Source organism: Gymnoscopelus microlampas (genome assembly GCF_963454915.1).
Source record: "Gymnoscopelus microlampas genome assembly, chromosome: 5".
In the NCBI taxonomy this organism is placed as follows: domain Eukaryota; kingdom Metazoa; phylum Chordata; class Actinopteri; order Myctophiformes; family Myctophidae; genus Gymnoscopelus; species Gymnoscopelus microlampas.
The window spans coordinates 40,669,707-40,691,074 of record NC_139942.1 but is presented as its reverse complement, the minus strand read 5'-3'; the positions used below and the strand labels follow the sequence as shown (position 1 = coordinate 40,691,074).

General features: G+C 40.3%; 2 protein-coding genes across 3 annotated transcripts; one reads left to right on the top strand and one right to left on the bottom strand.

Annotated features, from left to right (window-relative positions):
* The first annotated feature begins 344 nt into the window (after positions 1-344).
* gorasp1a (golgi reassembly stacking protein 1a) lies at positions 345-9,030 on the top strand. Its single transcript, XM_084057280.1, has 9 exons — positions 345-499; positions 1,334-1,414; positions 1,759-1,962; positions 2,895-2,981; positions 3,343-3,473; positions 3,871-4,006; positions 4,342-4,450; positions 4,914-5,057; positions 5,382-9,030. The coding sequence occupies exons 1-9, from the start codon at positions 437-439 to the stop codon at positions 6,221-6,223; spliced, it is 1,797 nt and encodes a 598-aa protein (XP_083913406.1). The 5' UTR covers positions 345-436; the 3' UTR covers positions 6,224-9,030.
* LOC311045415 (WD repeat-containing protein 48) lies at positions 8,873-21,131 on the bottom strand (the record flags this gene model as incomplete). 2 transcript variants are annotated; one of them, XM_084057279.1, is made up of 18 exons in its annotated part: positions 8,873-10,794; positions 11,916-12,108; positions 13,477-13,553; positions 13,657-13,744; positions 13,913-14,018; positions 14,153-14,248; positions 14,355-14,451; positions 14,625-14,732; positions 15,142-15,239; positions 15,337-15,439; positions 15,736-15,810; positions 15,957-16,181; positions 16,292-16,393; positions 16,514-16,602; positions 17,605-17,817; positions 17,979-18,057; positions 18,213-18,353; positions 21,075-21,131. In XM_084057279.1, 18 exons carry the CDS (start codon positions 21,120-21,122, stop codon positions 10,699-10,701), a joined length of 2,034 nt encoding a protein of 677 aa, XP_083913405.1. In that variant the 3' UTR covers positions 8,873-10,698. The 2 variants fall into 2 exon arrangements, with proteins under 2 accessions (XP_083913405.1, XP_083913404.1); XM_084057278.1 differs by having other exon boundaries at positions 17,979-18,054; positions 21,075-21,122.
* Between the last annotated feature and the right edge of the window lie 237 nt (positions 21,132-21,368).

The following is a 21,368-nucleotide window of genomic DNA, read 5'->3' as shown; positions in this document are numbered from 1 at the left end:
AACATTCCTATTTAATTTCAAATGCATTTAGACTTATGTTAGCTTTATGAACTTAAATACAAATACATTTGACATAAAAAAGACAATAGAATTTTAATAATAGTCATAGACTGAAGTAATTAAAGTGGGTCATGTTTGCAATTGTAACCGCTGAAATCAATATATTATCAGTATTAACCTGCGGGCCGCATTAAGTGAAGGTGGGGCCGCATGTGGCCCCCGGGCCGCCAGTTTCTAGCTTAACCAGAATAACCACCGATTCGTCGATGCCTCGCCGAGCGCGTTCGCTGGCAGCGATTCTCGACTACTCTAGACTGCTCAGCTGCAGAACCTAAGTACGAGAAGTACAAGATGGCCACGGTATGTCAATAGATCTCTAGCAGCTTCTGTAGGCATCATAATATTATTATTATTATATTTTAGGGTTCAAAACAACATGGGCTTATCTCAGAGCTCCGAGGTGTCCGATGGAGGAACGTATGGCTACCACGTGCACGGGGTAAGAACAACTGTACAAATATTAATATTTGACTGTACATTTTGTTTTGAGACAGAGCGTGGAGGTACCCGGATGACTCGCCCCAAAACACGCTCGCCCCCATTTTTTTTTCACGGACCAGCGGTTCTGGTATTCTTGTATTTGTTTTACTGAGGGGTAAGGTTAGGAATAAGTTTATGGTAGGTATAGTTTTACTGAGGATAGGTTTAGGATTAAGGTTAGGTTTTGGCTCCGTTTTACTGAGGTATCGTTTAGGATTAAGGTTAGGTTTTAGGCATTTACTGAGGTTACGTTTAGAAATATCAGGTGAATACCGCCGGACTGCCCCGGGGTGACTGTGTTTTGGACGAGCGTTTTGGTATTCGGAGCTTTAGGTTGAAATGCTGCAGCTTGGCGGCTGCCAAAATATGATGAGGTGGCACTGATAATAATAACATCAGTGTTAGTTCGAAATGTATGTGCATTTCTGTCATTTTGTTTTGAAATGTATGTTTTTCAATAAATGAGATGAACATTGTGCAGCCTGTTACCCTCAAAAAGTAAGGGTCTGTCTGTGTCTGTGCAGCTTTTTAATTATTACAAAACGATCGTGCAAATACGAGGCTGGCATTTGTGTTATGTGCATTGTTGCTGAAAGCTATCGTTTTCCTCCTGACGAAAATTAACACTGGATTAAAGAAGACAAAACACGTGTAATGGCTGCTTGTTCTTATGTAATATGTACAGTTGAAGCTCGTAGCGTTTGGTAACTTTGGTTACTACACTAGACAGTACACATTGGTGGAGCCCAGGGCGCTTTCATGTCTTTATTATTATTTTTTATTATTTTTACAGGTGCAGGGAAATTCACCTGCAGAAAAGGCAGGATTGGAACCCTTTTTCGACTTCATCCTATCCCTTGACAACCAAAGACTTGTGAGTTCTAACTCCTAAGATGACAGCTGCTGCAGTCATGCAGCATTGTTTACAGTGTACACCGATTATAAACACACATATTGGACAAATATGTACAGGTTATACACCGATTATGAACTCACATATTGGACAAATACATAAATGCACCAGTTATAAACTCACATATTGGACAAGTACATACATGCACCAGTTATAAACGCACATATTGGACAAATACAAAACTGTCAAAGGAGTTTTGTCCTACCTAGCCTAAAGTGTGTAAACGACTTGGTATAACTACATTTTGAATGTGCTAAAGTAGTTATGTTTATGTTGTTATTTCCTACATTATGTCTGTGCACCAGAGCCAGGAGAATGATCAGCTGAAGGAGCTTTTAAAAGCCAACATGGAGAAGGGGGTGAGGATGGAGGTATACAGCACTAAGACCACAAATGTCCGAGACCTGGAGGTGGTGCCCAGCACCATGTGGGGGGGACAGGGCCTGCTAGGAGCCAGTGTCCGCTTCTGTAGTTACCAAGGAGCCAATGAAAATGTCTGGCACGTTCTGGTGAGTTGGTCCTTGAACATCCAGGAAAAATGTGTATTTGGTCAGACCCTCTGACTTGTAAAGCTGACCCTATCATGTACTTGTGTTAACCACTTTCAACCAGATGTCCCTATTCTATTGTCATTATAGGTGAAAAAATATGGTGAAAATAGCACATCTACAAACCCTTTTATTTAAATAGTTGGGAAATGAATGGAACCTCATGCATTAGAAGGACATACCAGAAGCAGGACCGTGTGTTTTCAATTAGTTTAACATTGTTAATATGAAGTTTGAAGTTGAATGGGCTTATAGGAGGGGGGGGGGGTCTGATCAAATGAATATCAAATGCTGTATCTAAATATTGAATCAAGCAATTTCAAAACAGTTTGGGGTGCACACAAAAGCCAGAGTAGACATTAAAATGACCCCAGAAGTGTTTTAAAGATAATTACACCTTTAAGTGGTTAAGTTCTAATAAGGTTCCATGATCTGATATCAATGTTAGGCAAATTATTGCTCAATATTGTAATAACAATATGTATATGTTTTGGCTATCTTTAAAAATAAATATGATGTTTTGTATATTATAATTATTTAAAATGTTGTGGATGGGGATACATTCTACGAAAAAATCCTCAGTTTGAATACCATGAAAAAGTTTAGCAAAAATGTATTGTGGCCCACCGCTTGCCTTGTGCACAGTGCCAGAAAATGTAATTTTAACCACTTGTGTAACCCTGTGTACTTTGTCGTTTGACGAATGCAACGCATTGTGAACTTGTAGATTGGCTATTTGTATTTTAGCTATTTTTGAAACTTTAAATTTTGTTTAAAAAAAAAGAAACATACATTTTGGGAAAATGTGTCCAAAATATAGGGACGGCAGGATGAATGCTTTTTTGGTCAGCAGCCCATGTTCCCATAATTTAACATTTCTTTCTTCCTCCCAGGATGTAGATGTCAATTCACCTGCAACCCTTGCAGGGCTTCAACCACACAGTGACTTCATCGTCGGAGCAGATCAGGTGTTACAAGACGTAAGATAATACTTCATATCATTAATTTTATTGACATGAAATTAACCTGGGTCACGAACGATGTTGTTGTTGTCAGAAATGTGATCACTGGCTTACTGACCTGCCATGTGGAATTTCGATTGGTCATCACGTATTAGCATAGTATTTCCCTTATACAAGCTGTATCTTTTTTTTTTTTTTTTTTACAAGCTGTATCTTTGAGGTCATATTTGAAAGATGAGTGGTAATTTGCGGCTGTTAATTTAATATTCAAAACATATATAATATACATATATACGGTACCCTTACACACTTATAAGGGGAAGTACAGTATGTGCAAAACTACATTGGGGTATTTAGAGTTAATTCTTTATGCTTCCAGTCAGAAGACTTCTTCTCCTTGATCGAGGTCCATGAAGGGAAGCCCTTGAAGCTGCTGGTGTACAACACAGAGACAGATGCTTGTCGAGAAGTGGTGGTCACACCGAATGGAGCTTGGGGTGGAGAGGGCAGGTACTGTATAGTATGTATGTACTACACTTTAATTGGAAACACCACAGAATTTCAGCGTCAAGATCATGTGTTTTGGTCTTGTGTACCCAAGACAGTTAAGTGTGTCGAATAGAATATTCACCACTGTTGCCACTGTGAGAGCGGACAGGAAAAAAATAGCTGTCTAATCAGCATTACCCAGACATATTATAAACTGCGAACTACACTAATGAACAACACAGTACACACACAGAAATCTACTAACCATTTCTGATGTCTCTTTATGTAACACCACAGATATGACACATACAGTATATAATATATACATTTACAGATGATAATAATAATAATATCTTATTTCGTTTGTTAAACGGAATCTTGTTTCAATCAGTCTGAACAGTTTAATGTTTCTGTTTAGTTTGGGTTGTGGCATTGGCTATGGCTACTTGCATCGAATCCCAGCTCGTCCTGATGTGTCAAAGCAAGACACCTCCCCTTCTCCTCTTCCTACAGAGAGCACTCCCACAGAGATACCTACCCACGGATTCACTGAGGTATGGTGATATCAGCAAACAAGCATTCCCTTGTTTCAAAGGCAGTGGCAGTCAAGAGATTTGTATGATTTTACTTGTGTTTTGCTGAACAGCCGGAAATGATACCTCTCTGGGCCATGGTTATTATTACTTTTTGTTTTCAATTTCAGTTTAGTTTTGATTCAACAAGGTCAGAAAAATAGCAAAAATAGCCGCTGCGATGTGGCGTGTTGTAAAAGCTTATATTGCTCTCTATTTTTTTTATATTTTTGACACACTAAAACTAACATGTTTTTCCAATTCTAGTTTTAAGTAATTTTGTTCTGGGGTTGGGATGAACATCTATGTGTTCCCAGGCACCTCTGATGGCTGCATCGAGCCAAAGTGACGATTTGTTAGACCTGGAACACGTCACCCTCCAGGATGATGTACTACCTCCACCCATCCAGAGGGTCATGGACCCTGGTGAGTGCCTGATCAACAGCGCCAACAGAGTTTCCATGCCCATTCTGGCCCGTGCATGTCTGTCTTTCTATCCTCCCCAAAGGACCATAATGGAATTGAGCTCTTGAGGGTTTATTGTGTTAAGTAAATAAGTAGGTCTGAGAGGTTTATTGACGGTATCAACCAAGCAACGACGATGCCCTTTGTTGTGCCCTTTACAATGCACTAGACCCCTGGGAGATGGATCGGGAGACTCTTAGGACACTATTTTATACTTTGTCTATTCGGAAATAGCCGATCACGTGAGCTTGTAGAGCAGCTATTTTTGTATTTTTAGTACTTTTTAATTTGGTAGTTTCATTGTTATGCCTATAATAACATGACTTTTACTTGTAACATAGTATTTTTTTGTTGATACTTTACTTAAGTAAAACATTTGAGTACTTCTTCCACCATTGCCCTTACAATGCATTTGATTCTCCAGGCTTCTCTGAGTCAGAGGTGGCTATGATGAGCGTTGACTCTTCAGACTTGGCGGACAGGCTGGACCTGTCTGTGTCATCCATCGACATGACCAACACCTCGCTGGCCGTGAACTATGAGAAGGACAGCGACATCTCAGGCATCGGTAAGTTACCACAGCTGTGTACTATGTAGGTAGGTACCTGTACAAGTTTACAGGTGTAAGAGTAAGAGCGAGTGAAATTATTTTCCATACAAGCTCCAACAGTTACGAAATATAGTCATAAGAATAGAGAAAGAAACAAAGGAAAAGGTTAGATAAAAGGAAAACAGTATCAAATAAATATACATAAGCATCTCTTGTGCAAGTAAGAGACATCACATAGCAACAGATGTCATCAAAGCAATATGTTGTAGGTGGCATTAAAATGGTATTGATAGAATGCTCATGACTGCTTGATGCAAATCTTCCCCATTTGCTGTGGTGCAGAGGCGCTGGAGGACAGTGAGTCTCCCTTACCTTCAGCGGACAGCCAGTCTTTGACTGAGCTACAGGAGCCGAGCTTCCAGACGGCCATGGACGACGACTCTGCGCTCGCCTCCGTCGCCACATCCTCTGACTCGCCCGTACCAGCTGTCGATTCATCTCAGCAGCTCACAGAGGACACAGCCCTGCCCGCAGAGTCTGCCAGCTTCCCCGTGGACTCCAGTGAAGTCCCATGTCCCTCTATGGACGCAGTATCTTTAGAAACCCCGGAGCCTCCTCCTGACAGTTCTCCCGTGCTGGCCCTCGACGACTCCCCTTCCTCGTCTCCTGTTGACCTCCTCCCTGTGCAGGCTGTCGAAGAGTCCTCCTCAGCAGGAGAAGCTCTCATTCAGGCCGTTGTGGAACCTGATGTTGTGAGCTCAGCAGAGCAGTTTGATGTTGTCAGCTCAGCAGAGCAGTCTGATGTTGTGAGCCCAGCAGAGCAGAGTGTTGTTGTGAGCCCAGCAGAGCAGTTTGATGTTGTGAGCTCAGCAGAGCAGTCTGATGTTGTGAGCTCAGCAGAGCAGAGTGTTGTTGTGAGCTCAGCAGAGCAGAGTGTTGTTGTGAGCTCAGCAGAGCAGTTTGATGTTGTGAGCTCAGCAGAGCAGAGTGTTGTTGTGAGCTCAGCAGAGCAGAGTGTTGTTGTGAGCTCAGCAGAGCAGAGTGTTGTCGTGAGCTCAGCAGAGCAGCCTGCGGCTCCTGAACCAGTGGTGGCTGCAGATCAGTGTCTCCATGAGGACGAGGAGAAGGAGGATGAGGAGGGAGGGGAACCCAGCCAGGTGACTGCAGACCCCACCATTGAATAAGCTTGTGTCGGGGTGTGAAGAAAGTACAAACATCTACTGTGATTTTGACAATCATGTGGGGCTTTTGTAGGGTATTTTTTAGGGAAACACTAAGGGTTTGACAAAAGGCGAAACACAGGATAGACCAAGGGAAAAGCTGCACTGTCCCATTTGGTACCAGGTCAGTTTTTATAAGTCTTAGATAATTCTTTAGCTCCTGGCAAAATCATTCAGAGAAGTAGAAATACTTAGAAGTGCTAATAATATCTATACTCTTTTTTTTTAATAATGACAGAAAATACTGATACTTGTGATCGGTAAGCCAAAAGGTAATGTCTTGAGGGGGTTTTGTGTGTAAAATTTGTTTATATGGATAACTAGATATTCACCATATTCACACGGTGGCCATTTTGCTATGAAATAATGCCACCCCGGGTTCTTCCCCACCCGCAAATATGACGTGAGAGCAAAATGGCCACTGTGTGAATATAGTCAATTATTCTAGTTCTGATACATCAGTGGAATTACTTGAATATTTCCAAAGACACACATCTGTTAACACTAGCAATATTGCATAATAGAAACATTAATATTATACCTTCCTTCACTACTTCAAAGCACAGTTGCACCTTAATCTCCATATCACAGGTTTGCAAAGTTTAGAACTTGGCAAGTGACATTGTTGCTTAGTCATTCACTACAAATACTATGGGTACATCTTAAGCCTGATTTATACAAGCTCACTTCGTGATGCGTTGTGTACTTGTAGATCGGCTATAAATTAAACATTATGGTGCAATTTTGAATCCACTGATGTTATGTTTTATTGTTCAATGATATATATTATCCTAATTTGGACATACCAAGTTGAGGTTTTTATTTATCTTATGTAGCTTTATAGGACATGATGCAGCATTCTTTTAGATTTGTCCCAAGCATGCTTTTGATGTGTTTACAATTGAAACAGGAATCCACTTATAGTTTTGGGTAAATCCGTTGGTCAGTTAATCATGTTTTTGTATCAGGCTCATTATGTTTTGAACAGTCTATTTTAATTCATTTATTCTGCCATACACCTTTTTAAAGGAAACCAGTAGTAGAGGCCATTATTACTGTTGATACACACTTGTCTTTCACCTGTTTATTTTATCTATGCAATAGTTGAACCTTAGAGTAATGTTAGCGAGTAGACATTTTGGCGACAGGCATTATTGTAATATTGGACATCTGATAGATGTGACTTTTCATATGTTGGTAGTTACAGGTATCAGTTGCACTGCTGTCTTTAGAATATTAAAGTATGGGTTTTTCTTTATGGGGAACATTCTGTTTATCACATTTCCAGGTGGGCAAAAAAAAGTATTTTTGCAGATATTTTATCAATGAATAGTGTTTTATTAGGAATGAGTGCAGACAAATAATCTGTTGATGAGTGTGGAATGGATGAACTTTCTCTTTTGATGCTAAATGAATCACAATTCACTGGAACAAAAAAAGAAAAGAAAAGAAAAAGCTTTTTTGTCCCTTGTTTACCTTATGTCAGACTCAACTATATACATGTTACATTTCAGAAAAAAACACCCATTTATAATTACAATAAATCTCATTGTTAAACCATTCAAATTTATTTCTTTGTTGAATGCCTAAAATATACATCATTCACAAGTTATTACAACAAGGGTATACAGTACATATTGCAGGTAATGTGAACGGTCTAAATTATGGTATAACAACCCATTTTGGCCAATTAGGGCTCACTTGACGCGTGCCACTACAACATAAGCACATTCTCTGTGGGAAGATTATTACTCCATAAAATGTACAACGAACAGGTTCGCCGATACACTTGGTGGCATACCAAGCATAAGAAATAGGCATCACTACTTCACTTTGAGGTACATTTACCTCAGTGGATGAAGATCCATTTATGGTTTCAAGATTCCCCTTCAAGTTCTATTTAATGAATTTCTATTTGATCTAAATGGAATATCATACAGAAGGTACAGCCCTCATGTCAGCAGTCACCGCTGATGATCCAGAGTACAGAGCAAGTTAAGCATGTGTTATGCCTGATTTATACTTTATTTAAATTATGCACCGCAAATACCTCTACATAATCTACAAGCTCACAATGTGACGTACTGCGATGCGCTGTGAGCTTGTAGATCTGCTATGTTCAGTGTGAGACACAGGCACACAAACTAAGTATAAATCAGGCATTGTTTTTAAAGATATATACTTTCCTGATTGCTAAGATGATTCAGACAGCTACTTAACATTCTTAATAGTAAAACTGCTAATTCTGAGTTGTGGTGAGAATAATGAATGCCATTTTAACATCCAGGAGGGAGGGATAGGGGATAGGAAAAATAAATGTTAGTTTAGATTTTTTTAAACTGTACAACAAAATAAAAATGAGAAGGAAGCCCAACAAAAATCATCACAGAAATCAAAATAATGTTGTACATATATTTACAAAACAAAAATGAACATTCTGATGACTGATTAACAGCACGGATAAAATGAGAACGCTCAGACACTCAGGACAATTGCTTCTGTCGATTAAGTTTAAGCTCTGCAATAATTAAATCTCTACGCAAGGTAGGCTCAAGTTAAGATGGATGCCACAAAGAACAGGACAGATGAGGTTGATTGCTTTGAGACTTTGTGAAAATACCCATAGACCAAAGTGTTCTCCTAACTGGTGACAGGTGTAATAGCCGGTGGAGTGTTGGTAGAACGAGGATAGTTTCTGGAATGTTTTAGAACTAGGGCTGCACGATATTGGAAAAAGAAACCTCACATTGTGATATTTTGTCCCCCTGCAATATATATTGCGGCGGGGGAAAAAAAGCTGAAAAATTACTTTTTTACTCTGAAGACATTTGTTTTGTACTTTCTCTTTAATTCGATACAATTTCGATTCGATTCGATTTCAATGCGCTAAGCAATAGCATGTTATGTGACTACTCTTCTGAAGTGATTGTGGAGGGGGAATTAGGTAGGTAATACACTAGTTGACTTACCAAGAAAGACACCATTGCATTTATACTTCGACTGGTGCCAACTGATTAAGCAAAAATACCTCAAGTATTGTTTGTATTAGTAATTACGCATCCATCAATCCAGGCTCAATTCAATGATCTAACGTCATGGAATAAGGCTGGAGATTAAAGGAGGCTATGTCTCTGTACTCTAAAGTACAGTAAACTAATGAAGCTTAAATAAATTAGGTCATTAACATCAGTGACAAAGTCGCTTACTTGTAGGTAATTTAACGGTGTTATTCCACAAAACCTCATTTGTAAATAGCAGCAAAGTAGTACTACTTGTTCTGCACCTTTTTGTCAAGCAACCTCCCCCAAAAAGACTTGTCTTGGTCGCAAAGACTCATTGATCTAAGACGCACTGAACAAACGTGCGTGCACGCATATATACAGAATGCTATAATAACAGGCTAAATAAAAGCAAAACCAACTACTAGTTAAGGGTTTTGGCTTTAATATAGGTACATTTTCTGGCAAAGAGGAGTAATAGTCCGAAAGGAAAAATACCTCACACTTCATTGGCCTAGGACTTTTGAGACACTGTTTACATAGATTTAACTTTTCATTGTCGTCATGTGAAAAGTTCTTACAGAAGAAGTTTAGTTATGTTAAGTTTGAGCAAAAGGGTGGAGTGAGTCTTTTCTTGCCTGCTGTGCTCAGCCTGCACGGACTGAGCCCGCAAGCGTGTCTCAGTGTGCCCAGAGCAGACACACACACACAGGCGTGCGCGCACACAAGCTTCCTTGCTCTCTAACTCCATTTCTCTTCCTAGGTTGCCTAGAAATTAAATATTCTTGATTGTGCTTCTCAAGCAGTAAAAAGAAGTAGCATTCCAGGTTTGTGTTAATTTGCCTTGATCGATTAGAAAATTATCAAAATTCCACGTCTTGCGATGTGACTATAGCGCAGGTGCACATCGCGATGTGCAATGAAAAGTAAAATATTGTGCAGCCCTAATTAGAACAAAATGGTAGTCTACTACATCCATGTGCATATACACACATACACACTCCTTTGGAGACACAAAACCTATACTGGCAATATCAGTTATATAATAAAAAAAGAAGAGCCAATTGGGAGGAAGGGGCAGAAAAACAAACAGGCGAAGATGTGGGGGAAAAAAAGACAAAAATAAAAAATATAAATCCATGAGTGCGCTAGATAAAACATTTATTTTAATCCTTCAATTATGCAAGAGGATAATAAAAGAAGAACAACCTAATCATCCAAGCGTCCCGGCTGCTGCTCCGGCCCAGAGTTCCCTATGACACCATGAGCTACGTCCTCAAATGGCCACCAATCTCCCAGTGGGTCATCATTGATACGCCCACTCTCTGTTGTTGACCACACAATGGGGTTGAGGGTACTATATGTCGAGAGGTGGGTGGTGATTGGCAAATGACAAGAGTTCTTTTTAAAAGTCACATTGGTGGGGAGTTAAGGGGGGTTTCACGTTGACTTCTGCCTATAATGAAGTGTCAAGTCCCCTCCGCTCTTCCAGATAAAGTGTTTAACTGTTCGCAGGTCCATGTTGGGGTCTAGAACCTGAGAGATAGAGGGGAAACAAGTCTTGGTAAAATGAAGCTTGAAGCAAAAGTGTGTGTTGTTACCTTGCCAAGATGTAACTCCAAATATTGGAGAGGTATCTTCAGTCAATAGTTGTTATAATTAAAAATAGTCTCCCCATTGCATAGGGAAACAGGTCTCAAAGTTACATAAAAATGATCACCAAAGTGGATGCTGCCAATGTTTCACATTATAAAACCAGATATATTTTTTGTCAAATAAAATCTTTTTAAAAGATGCTGTCGGGTATGGTAATGTTGGAGGAATCATCTTTGTGTTCGTTTATGTTCTAAAAGAGTGAAACTATTGAAGATAACTCGCCAATATTTAGAGTTAAATCATGGTATTGAGTAATGACTACACAACACGTTTGTATTCCACTGTGCTCTGGCTCTCTGGTGCACTGTCCTAGTAAACCCGTTAACATTAAAGAAGAAAGAAAGAAGTGGGTCGCACACACTGATGAAGGCTAGATGCCCGGAAACATTTTGTGGTCTGTAAAGGCATAAAATGGACGATTAAAACAAGTAAACAAATCATTTCCTGAAAGCGACCCTCTTCTTTCATTCTTCTTTAATGTTAAAAGACTACACTACCCAAATCTCTACCAAGAGTAATTTTGCTTTAATTGCTTGGTTTAAAATAATAGTCACTGGGAATAGCAGAGAACAGTCATAATTATACTTAAAAGAGACAAAATGCTCTTGAAACCAGTGCAATTGGGGTAAATAATGGCCTAAATATATGAATAAAATTAAACCATTTAGACGGAGGCAGTAAAATTTCCACACCGAAAATGTGGTCAGTTTAAAAAAATCTGTCCATTATCTCAGAAACAAGACATGTTGCAGGCGGGTTCTCACAACGCGTCGCATATGCTATTTTATAATTAGTTTTAAGTGAAAGTGGTTTAAGTGGATTTTTATAAATATTGAATTAATGAAAAGTATTAACAAGAAATTATGACTAAATAATAACTACAGTGGATCCATTGGAATACAGGTCATTTCTTTCCATTTTCTGAAAAGTAACCGTTTGGACATACCTGATGTCAACGAAATTCATTAGGCTCAAGCCAGGAAAGTGTTTGTGATTCTCACCTGGTCCTGACACATCAGCTCGATCTTCTCCTCAGCCAGCATGGCCATGTCTTCCTCCTTCTCCTGCTCTCCGGGTTTGTCGTTGGCTGAGGAGCTGGTGGTTTGCGACTCGTTGTCTAGGTTGATGATCTTCTCATACACATGTTCCATGACCTTCCTCACCTGCAGCATGTCACTGGCCGACAGACGGTCCCTTATGGATTTGACGATAAGACTCTTTATTATTCAACATTTTCCACTGAATATTCCATTCCTTCTCCAGACTTGACTTTTGTGACCTGATTGATGTTATACCAACAGTGGTTGGGCAGGTCTGTCTCTTAGACTAGCTCATCGTTCTCAACAGACGATATCACAATTTGTGAAATATAAGAGAGTAGCTGAAAATGTATAGCTACAGTATATGTGCAATGTGTCTGAGCTTAACATATTTTATTCCATAAGGACTATAGGAGAAATACTGGGTGCAGTGGTAAAAAAAAAGTGTATGCAAAGAATATGGTCTTAAAGGCATTGTAGGGAACATTAAGCCTAAATTTAAAAAATATTTATATATATATTTTTTGCATTTTTTCCCCTCTATCAGCCACTATATAATGATGCTGGGGTGTTTTCCTGCACTGAAACACAGGCCTCTTTCTGAAAACCCTATTTTCCCTATTGTTGTTGTTGTTGTTATATTTGTCCGGTACGTAAGGAAGTCTATGGAAGTCTATGGAGGCATCACCCCCTGGTGGCCGGGAAACGAACTGCACAAACAATAACAATGAGGGAAAATAGGGTTTTCAGAAAGAGTACTGTGTTTCAAAACACCCCAGCATCATTATATAGTGGCTGATAGAGGGGAAAAATGCAAAAAATATATATATAAATATTTTTTAAATTTAGGCTTAATGTTCCCTACAATGCCTTTACAATGAGAACCAAAGAAAATAAGTCCAAGGACGGTAGCAAAAATAAATGGTTAAAAGGCCCGTATGCATGGTTAAATCAATTAAACAGGTTTTAACATAGAACCCTGCAATCCTTGAATCATCTTTCCACATCAATTATTTACCATTTTCCAAAAACCTGGATAATCAATACATTCAATTTTCAACACTATGCAGCATTGAAAACTAGGGATGTCCGATATTATCGGCCTCCCGATATTATCGGCCGATATTAGCATAAAAATTGATATCGGGAAAATATCGGTATCGGTTTTTTTTTTTTTGCTTTATAAATAAGTTACAGGAGTTCTTACTGTATATGGTGTGTGTGATATGAAATTTGAGCTTACCCTAATCACAATAATCCCCGCATATATCGGTATCGGTTGATATCGGTATCGGTAATTAAGAGTTGGACAATATCGGTATATCGGTTATCGGTAAAAAAGCCAATATCGGACAACCCTATTGAAAACAGCTCGGCATGCAGCGCTGGCCACTGGATGGAACACATGAGAGAGCAACCTCATTGCCCATGTGTGGCCATGCATTATGTGATTTTAAACGTGTCAGAGGGTCTGAACAATTACAAGCTTCACAAGCTTTCAACACATATAAAAGCAACTCACTTCTTCAGCGTTTTTGCACCAGAGGAAGAATGTGGCTGGAGGTAGAATGGGATTTTGTTGAACTTGGGCATGTTTTTCTGCAAGAGACAAATACAAATGAATTCATGGGATTAATGGGACTTTAGTAGAGACTTTAGTAGAGCTCAAGGTGCAGTTCGAGCCATGTCCACAAATACTTACATCTACAGTTATGTCAATGACCCACTGTGGAACAGTCTCATTCAACAACATGGACTCCGTCTCTCCACCTGAATCTCTGCATAGCAGCCTAGAATACAAACATGATGTGAAGAGTCCATTGTAAAAATCAGTCAACCAGCATAAATAACTTTTCAAAACTTTTACATGTTCATACACCCCAGTGCCCAGTCTATGAATTCTGGTTCTCCGTTGACCAAAATTACAATCAGATACCAGTAATATAGAGACATGGTACCTAAATAAAGTCCTGCCGCCTGCTTCACCAAAGATGACTGGGGTGTGTGGTGGCACTTGGAAATACCCGTTTCCTTTCTGGACCCTGTTCTCCTGCTCACCGTTCACTAAAAAAACAAAAGTCATGTATTCATCACAAGACAGAAACACTGTAAAATGTAAACACCTGGCTCTAATGGCAGCATTCTGCTACTTCACTGCCAATGCGGTGTAACATAGGGATAGTAATCTGTCTCCTAACCATGGTTGACCTCGTTCTCCTCCTCATCCATGGGGTTGATGTGCGTTCTGGGCCAGAATTCCAGCAAAGCCTGAAGCAGCAGCCCACCCAGGTTCACTACATAGACCAGAGTGCCAACAGCATTTACTATGCAAGTTCTCATTATGAAAATGTATTTTTAATTTACTGTATACGATTAACATGATTAGATCTTAAACCATACACTTTGGGTCTGATCCATCTGAACTTGAGAATCCTGCGTCTTTCGCAGATACCCAGGCAGCAAAGCAGTCACTCTCATCCAACGTGATAGTTAGCATCTAATTCAACATTGAGCCAAAAGCAGAAAGAAGAAATTATGAATATACCAAAATCGATCTCAACGTTCACGTTTTTCCAAGTACTTCCGACATAAACATCTTAAGTGAGACAGAACATCTTTACTGGCACAGTCAGTATAAGTAGTTCACAAAACCCCAAAGTTGGAGCTTACCCCAGTTTTTAGATCGACGGAAAACCAGTTTGGCACGTAGACCATCTTAAAACGCTTCTTGATCTCTTCGTCAAACTCCACTTTCCCTAGGTCTTCACCCTTGCAGGCCTGACACAGGAAAGCACACGTGAGTACAGCTTTGACTGCAGGTTGCAGTAGAGCAGTGTTTCCCAAGCTTTTTAGCTTGAGACCCAAAACAGAAATTTTGTCTCTCCCTGGGACCCAAACTTACTAAAATGAATCACTTAAGCCCTATTTAATAGTGAAAATAGCATCACATCTACATCTACATAACATCTACAAGCTCACAATGTGTCAACGTGCTGTGAGCTTGTAGATTGAATGTTTTCACACGTATTTTTTTATTCATGGAACTTTTTTGGTAACATTTTTGAAAATCCTTTCAAGAGATTTTTACTTTAGGACCCATATAAATGAGTCCCAACCCATTGCTTGGGAAAAACAGCAATAGAGGATAATAACATGGGTAAGACATGGATTACATTCAACCGGTTACCTTCAGGACGTCCCAAAAAGCCACGTTGTTGTTTGTATCTTTGGTGAGTATGTGTCGCTTATCATTCAGAATGTGACACTGAATAATACTGGCACCTCCTGTAAAAGCACAAATGTGAAGTCACCCTTTAACATAAATTCAGAGAAATGCATTTTATAATGTAATGCAATGTTAACGATGAACACCCGGCTTTACCCTTAATGACTTGCTCGGGTTGTGTACACAACGGTGTCAGAGGGGTACTGCAGTCGTTGTCATACTCGCCCGATGCTCTGAAGTTATGCATTCCCTTTAGAGACTACATAGACAAAGACAAGCACATAAAATATTAACATCACATGAATGATGCATTACAGAATACCTCGATTGTTGGTAATCCCTTCACTTCCATTGCGCTGCAGCGACAACCGTGATTACTCTAATGCACAACAATTAACTTTTGTCATCACCTATACTATCGCAAAGCAGATTTTAGGTTATTTTTTGTACGATTTGCGGGAGGATAACCATTAGATCTAATCTGCACTGTATTGTATTAGTGTCATTATGCGAACAGCTCCCCCCGATGATCTCAGACGAGCCACGCATGCTTACCCATTTATTAACGGATGACTTGGTGGTAGAGACCCAGATCGCGGGTGGTGGGTCAGCAGATCTGTCCAGTTCCATCTGTGCAAGAGAGAGACAGATAGAGGAAAAGAAAAGGAATGAGTTTCAATGGATAGAATGACATACGATGATAGGAATGACTGACGTTTATCTGTGGGGTTGTTGAAAGTGTTTAAGCAAGTATCGTGCTTGTACTGGCTCCTTACTTTGAGCACAGGAGCCTTCTCCTCACAGATGAGCACGCGGATGTCTGGGTTGCGGAGGTCAGTGCAATAGATCTTTTTGTCCCTGCCTCCAGAGTAAATGTGTGTGAAGGCCTCGTTGACCTGCAGGGCCCACACCCCTTCGTCATGGACCCGATAGGTGGCGATACACCTCTGCTGACCGAGCGACCAAAGACGTATGGTTCCGTCGGAACTGCCTGATAGACACTGAAGACAAAGCCGACATAATCAAGCTCAAGTCGGACAGTAACATTAGCATAAGAATGTTGATCGACCATCTGTCATTTGTTGTAGATGTCGCAGGTGTGTGAATGCACCTGAGTGCCATCTCGGTTCAATAGCAGTGACTTGACGTTGTCCGAATGTCCTTTCAGCTTCATCAGCTTTGCACATGTTCGAGGGTCCCATACTCTCAGCACCTAAGGATACAATCAGAAAATCAGTTCAATTCAAACACTGTATAATGTGAACCTGCACAGGAACTGACAGAGGAAGAGAGGGGCAAGGGAATTGACATTTAAACCTGTCTCATATCAGACCTTTTCTGTGGACCCAGACACGATGACGGTGCCCATCTGATTCATAGCCAGGCTGTAGATGGAGTCTTTGTTCCCACTAAGCGACGAGGCTGTTGTATAAACAAAGTGAGTCCATTGTTACATTGACATATAAATCACCCAGGAACAGGATCTTAAATGAACATCAGCCAAATGCAGGTGGATCTTTTTATTTGGCATGTAGGTTTTGGACGCCACTCGACACTTTGGCAGTTGACTTTTTGGTAACAGCTTTGATGGTACATCACTTACAAAACAAACAAAATATCAGCCTTACTGGCTCATTACATGAGCAACATTTTGCAATAAAATAACATTGATGGCTCAGGGCGAATAAGATTTGTGACAAAATATAAACCTTGTTGGCTCATAACACAAACTTTTTTTGCAATAAAATATAGCATTGATGCCCAATGCAAGTAAGATTCATAACAAAATATCAGCCTTGGCGGCTCATAAGTGAACCGGTAATTCAAGATTGAAAGATCTTTTGTCTTTTAATATCTTAGTGTTTGAATGCTCCATAATGCATAACTTGTCTACTTTCACTATGGCAGACAATCTGACCACAAGGCCACTGAGCTGGTGACTATGCTGGCATGTGCTATATCTTCTATGCACACAAACTTTTATACATAGTTAATAACATTACACAATGCTTCACTTACTAAATGGCTTTCCAGTGACCGTAGAAGGAATCTGATGGTTTAATTATAAAACTACTAAAATACTATGTCCGGTTTCATTTTAAAACTACTATGTCCGTTTGAACTCCATTCTTTTAATTTGGAGTGACCCTTAAAATCGGGTCTGACCACTGTTTTTACTACCACTGTGATAGTGTGTTAGTGTGTGACTGTGTTATGCACTGTGCAGATTACAGTAAATGTATGCATGATATGAGATGCAAAAAAAGGCGTTATATTTTGTCTGGCTATTTTATGTCAGGCTTATTTTTCATCTACCAGACATTTGGCTAGTTGGGAAAAGTTAATTTCAAACAAATACAAACATCCAAGCCATTAGGCAAGATGATAATCAACATCACTGTCAAAATGAACATCTGTACATACTGGTAACAGTGTTGTTGGAGGCGGTGAGGGCCGTTAGTGTATTCACATCCCAGAGAAAGATCTGACGGTCCAGTCCTGCTGACGCCACCAGCTCCTTGTCTTTAGCATAGGCCAAGGCTTTCACGTAGTCCTTGTGTGTCCGTAACGTTGACATGCAGAACCCTTTATGTGCATTCCACACCTTCACTGTTGTGTCCGAGGATGCAGATATTACTGAAAAAGGAGAGTATGCTATTAAGAGTAAGACTATCAAATAGGACTCCTGGGTTGTTAGCTGCATAGTAGAATAATACAAACAACTGTATGGGTTGTAATATAGGAGGAAAGACAAAAATGGGATATAAGTGGGAAAAGTGACCAGTTATCAGACTCACATGTTTTTCCATTGCAGCAGAGAACAATGTCATTAACCCAGTCTGTATGGTGTTCCATGGACGCAATGTACGGGTCCTGCTATAATGAGAGACAAGATGAGGATTTGTCTGTTGTCCACCACTAAAACAAAGTGCCAGCTCAAAATGTTTTATATGATTTAGAGTAAGTCAGATAAAGAGTAAGACGTAAGTCTAATGTCCATGATGTACTAAGTGACTAAAAAGAGACTGTACTTTGTGCTGATTGACACTCCATATCCGGATGATGGAGTCCCTTCCAGCTGTGAAGAGCCGATTCAGCGCAGGGTCCAGTTGGAGTGCATTCACTCCATTCCGATTGTACTTCTCCACCTCATCTCTAATGACATATGACACCTGAAATCCAAAGAAAGACTGAATGTTGAGCTCCAGCTACACCAGCTCAACAACCTCTTCACAGCACACTTCCATCCCAATACAATGAGCCAACAAGGGCAACCAAGAGATGTGCATAGCTGAGCCATGTGGCTCATCGCCAGATGACCTCAATAATATCCTGAAAACTGACTTCATCATCGCATGCTTCTAGGATTAATAGTTTAGTACAACAATGTGTATTGCTTTTTTCTTTTTTAAGATGCTACTTTCACTATGCAGATGTATATTAGTTACTTATTCACATATCATATGCTATGCATGTTGATCTTATTTAGACATACTCTTTGCTTGACCTCAAATGCTAACAATGTTATTTAGACATCACGTTTAGACAAAATACTAGGTTTGATGTTTACCTGGTATCCAAGGTACTTTGAACCTTTTAATTGTGTATTTTCTCTATTTACTTGACCATTTTCTCTGTCGTTGTGTTGACTAGGGTACATGCCCCTAATTACTCTGATTTTGCACTTGTAGCTCTGCTCTGGATATGTGCTAAATGCCTAAATTGTCATCAATAATTGATCATGACCTTGAACGACCACATCCCACTATATCAAACAATGGTCTAGTAATAAAGTATTTGTTGTGGCCTGTTGTGACTTGAAAGTGGCACAGTGTATAGAGTCCTTGCTGACAAAAATACATACTTGCATATACTGTAATAGGGCATCGCAGTTGCGGCCACTTCTGGGTTCCACTGCAAAATACTCAATGCATTTTTCCCATTGACATTTCCAAAAATATTGATATCAATTATTTTAAGCCTAGAATCAAGCCATCCAGGGTCCTGGTGAATCAGGACCATAAAACGTTTGATTCTGTGAAAAAACTTTTTTGAAAACGGCAAAACAAAGGGTATTTATTAAATATAGTATATCATATAATTAAATATAAAATAAAATAAAATCACAGAAAAAAATGTTTTATGGTCATGATTCACCAGGACCCTGGATGGCTTGATTCTAGGCTTAAATTAATTGATATAAATATTTTTGGAAATGTCAATGGGAAAAATGCATTTAGTATTTTGAAGTGGAACCAGGAAGTGGGCGGGAACTGCGATGCCCTATACGCAAGCTTTGGTTTGTAGCGGAAGTTCAGAGTTGTGTATCGGTCCATAACTCGGACGGGACTGAGTAGGCTCAAAGCGAACTTCGCAACTTTCGGCGCGGCTCGGTGGTGCCTCTCGTGGCTCAAGTTCGCTTGAGACTGCGCCCCTCCGTCGAGGTCCGGTCCAAAACTATACTTTATCGGCGAAAAAAAGTAGTCCGCGGTTGTTTGAAAAAGTATTGTCCCAATTAAGAGGGGAGTAGACTCCCAGTGGTAGTGGATTGGGAGTCTAATGATTAGCGAGGTGCGCCACTGTGGCCGGTGCTGAGATGCTGTATTAAAATGTGACGTCCTAACTCTTCTAATGTAGAAGCAGAAGTCCCCGCGGGGGCAAAAGGGGACGAGGCGTCGCACCCACTACAAATCCGCCCTGCACTACCGTAAGTAATAAGCTGACAAGACAGACTCATTACAATACATTCGAAATCGCTTTGCACCTTAACCAATAACACTGTAATATTACATGCGATATTTCAATACACGTAACGTGACGTGATAACTAGCGCTGCAGGTTGTAAGATAAGTTACACAACAACACTGCAAGTTGATTGAATTGGGAAGCAAAGCAGCGATCATCTGAGGCAGGGTCTTCAACAGGGGGTCCGGGGACCCTAGTGGGTCCTCAGAATTACTACAGGGGGTCCACCAAATCTTTGTGTGATGGGGAACATTTAGCCAAAAATGGCAGATCTACAAGCTCCACAACGCCTCGCGCTACAAGGCCTTGTGAGCTTGTAGATCTGCTAGTTTGTGTAATAATGTTTATTGTCCCCAAGGGGAAAATTGTCTTCACAAGGTCTGTTCGTTAAGACAAACAAAAACAACATAACAACAAAAACTACATATCACAGTAGAGGGATGTAGAGGGGGGAAAAGAGCAGACCAAGTACAGAGCCAACGGCTGACTAAATATTGAGGGTTTAAAACTATCTGGAAAAAACACATTATAATAAGAATCCTAACCATCTATGAAATCTATGGAAAAGTTTAATCTGCAGCACAATTGTTAACAATGTAGTGGGGGACCCCGCTTCATCTCTCGCCCAGCTAAGGGGTCCTTGGCCTGAAAAAAAAAACGTTGAAGACCCTTGATCTGAGGAGACGTGATGATTCTCACTCTCTGCAATGTTTTGACAGCATGGAACTGGAGCATTACTCCAGCAATTAGACCGATCCCACTCGCAGCAGCAGCGATGCCAACGTCAATGCTGCGAAACCCAAACGCTAGATTACATCAACGAACCCGGCCTGGTGTTATTAAGACTATGCGGTCACTTCACACACACAGTTGTTTATTTATTGGTGACCGTCTGTGAAGAAGCCGCAACGCACCGCCCATGTTTTAAGATGCTAACGTTAGCAGAAGACGCTAAATAACGTTAGCCTGATAGCTAGCTAGGTTAGCCGGGGTTGGAGTCGTGATTGGGTGAACAGCCACAGCTGCTCTTAGCAGGCCAGGTATTGATTTGATCACCAGGTGTGACCGTGGAGAACTTTATTACGCTCTACACCATCAGGCGCCCGTTGCCTAACGTTCAGCCAACAAACGCAGTAATTACAATGTACCTGTACTTTTCTCCGCCCAGCAGCATTTTGCCTGTGATGGGTGGCCATCTTGCATGTTGACAGTCAATGTGTTATGACGCGACATCCGGGGAAAACACGCGATTTTTAAGCATTGTGGGAAACGGAGTCTTAATTGGGCCCTTGTTCCTTCATCGTGGACGTGAGGAGAGTTCACCAGTAGAGGGAGCAACACCCATGCTATGCTGAGGGTCGGACTCGGTGGTGAACTTTGTGAGGTTCTCCTTCCAAGTTCCGAAGTGAAAAGAGTAAAGTTTGTAATATTACAGGCTCAAT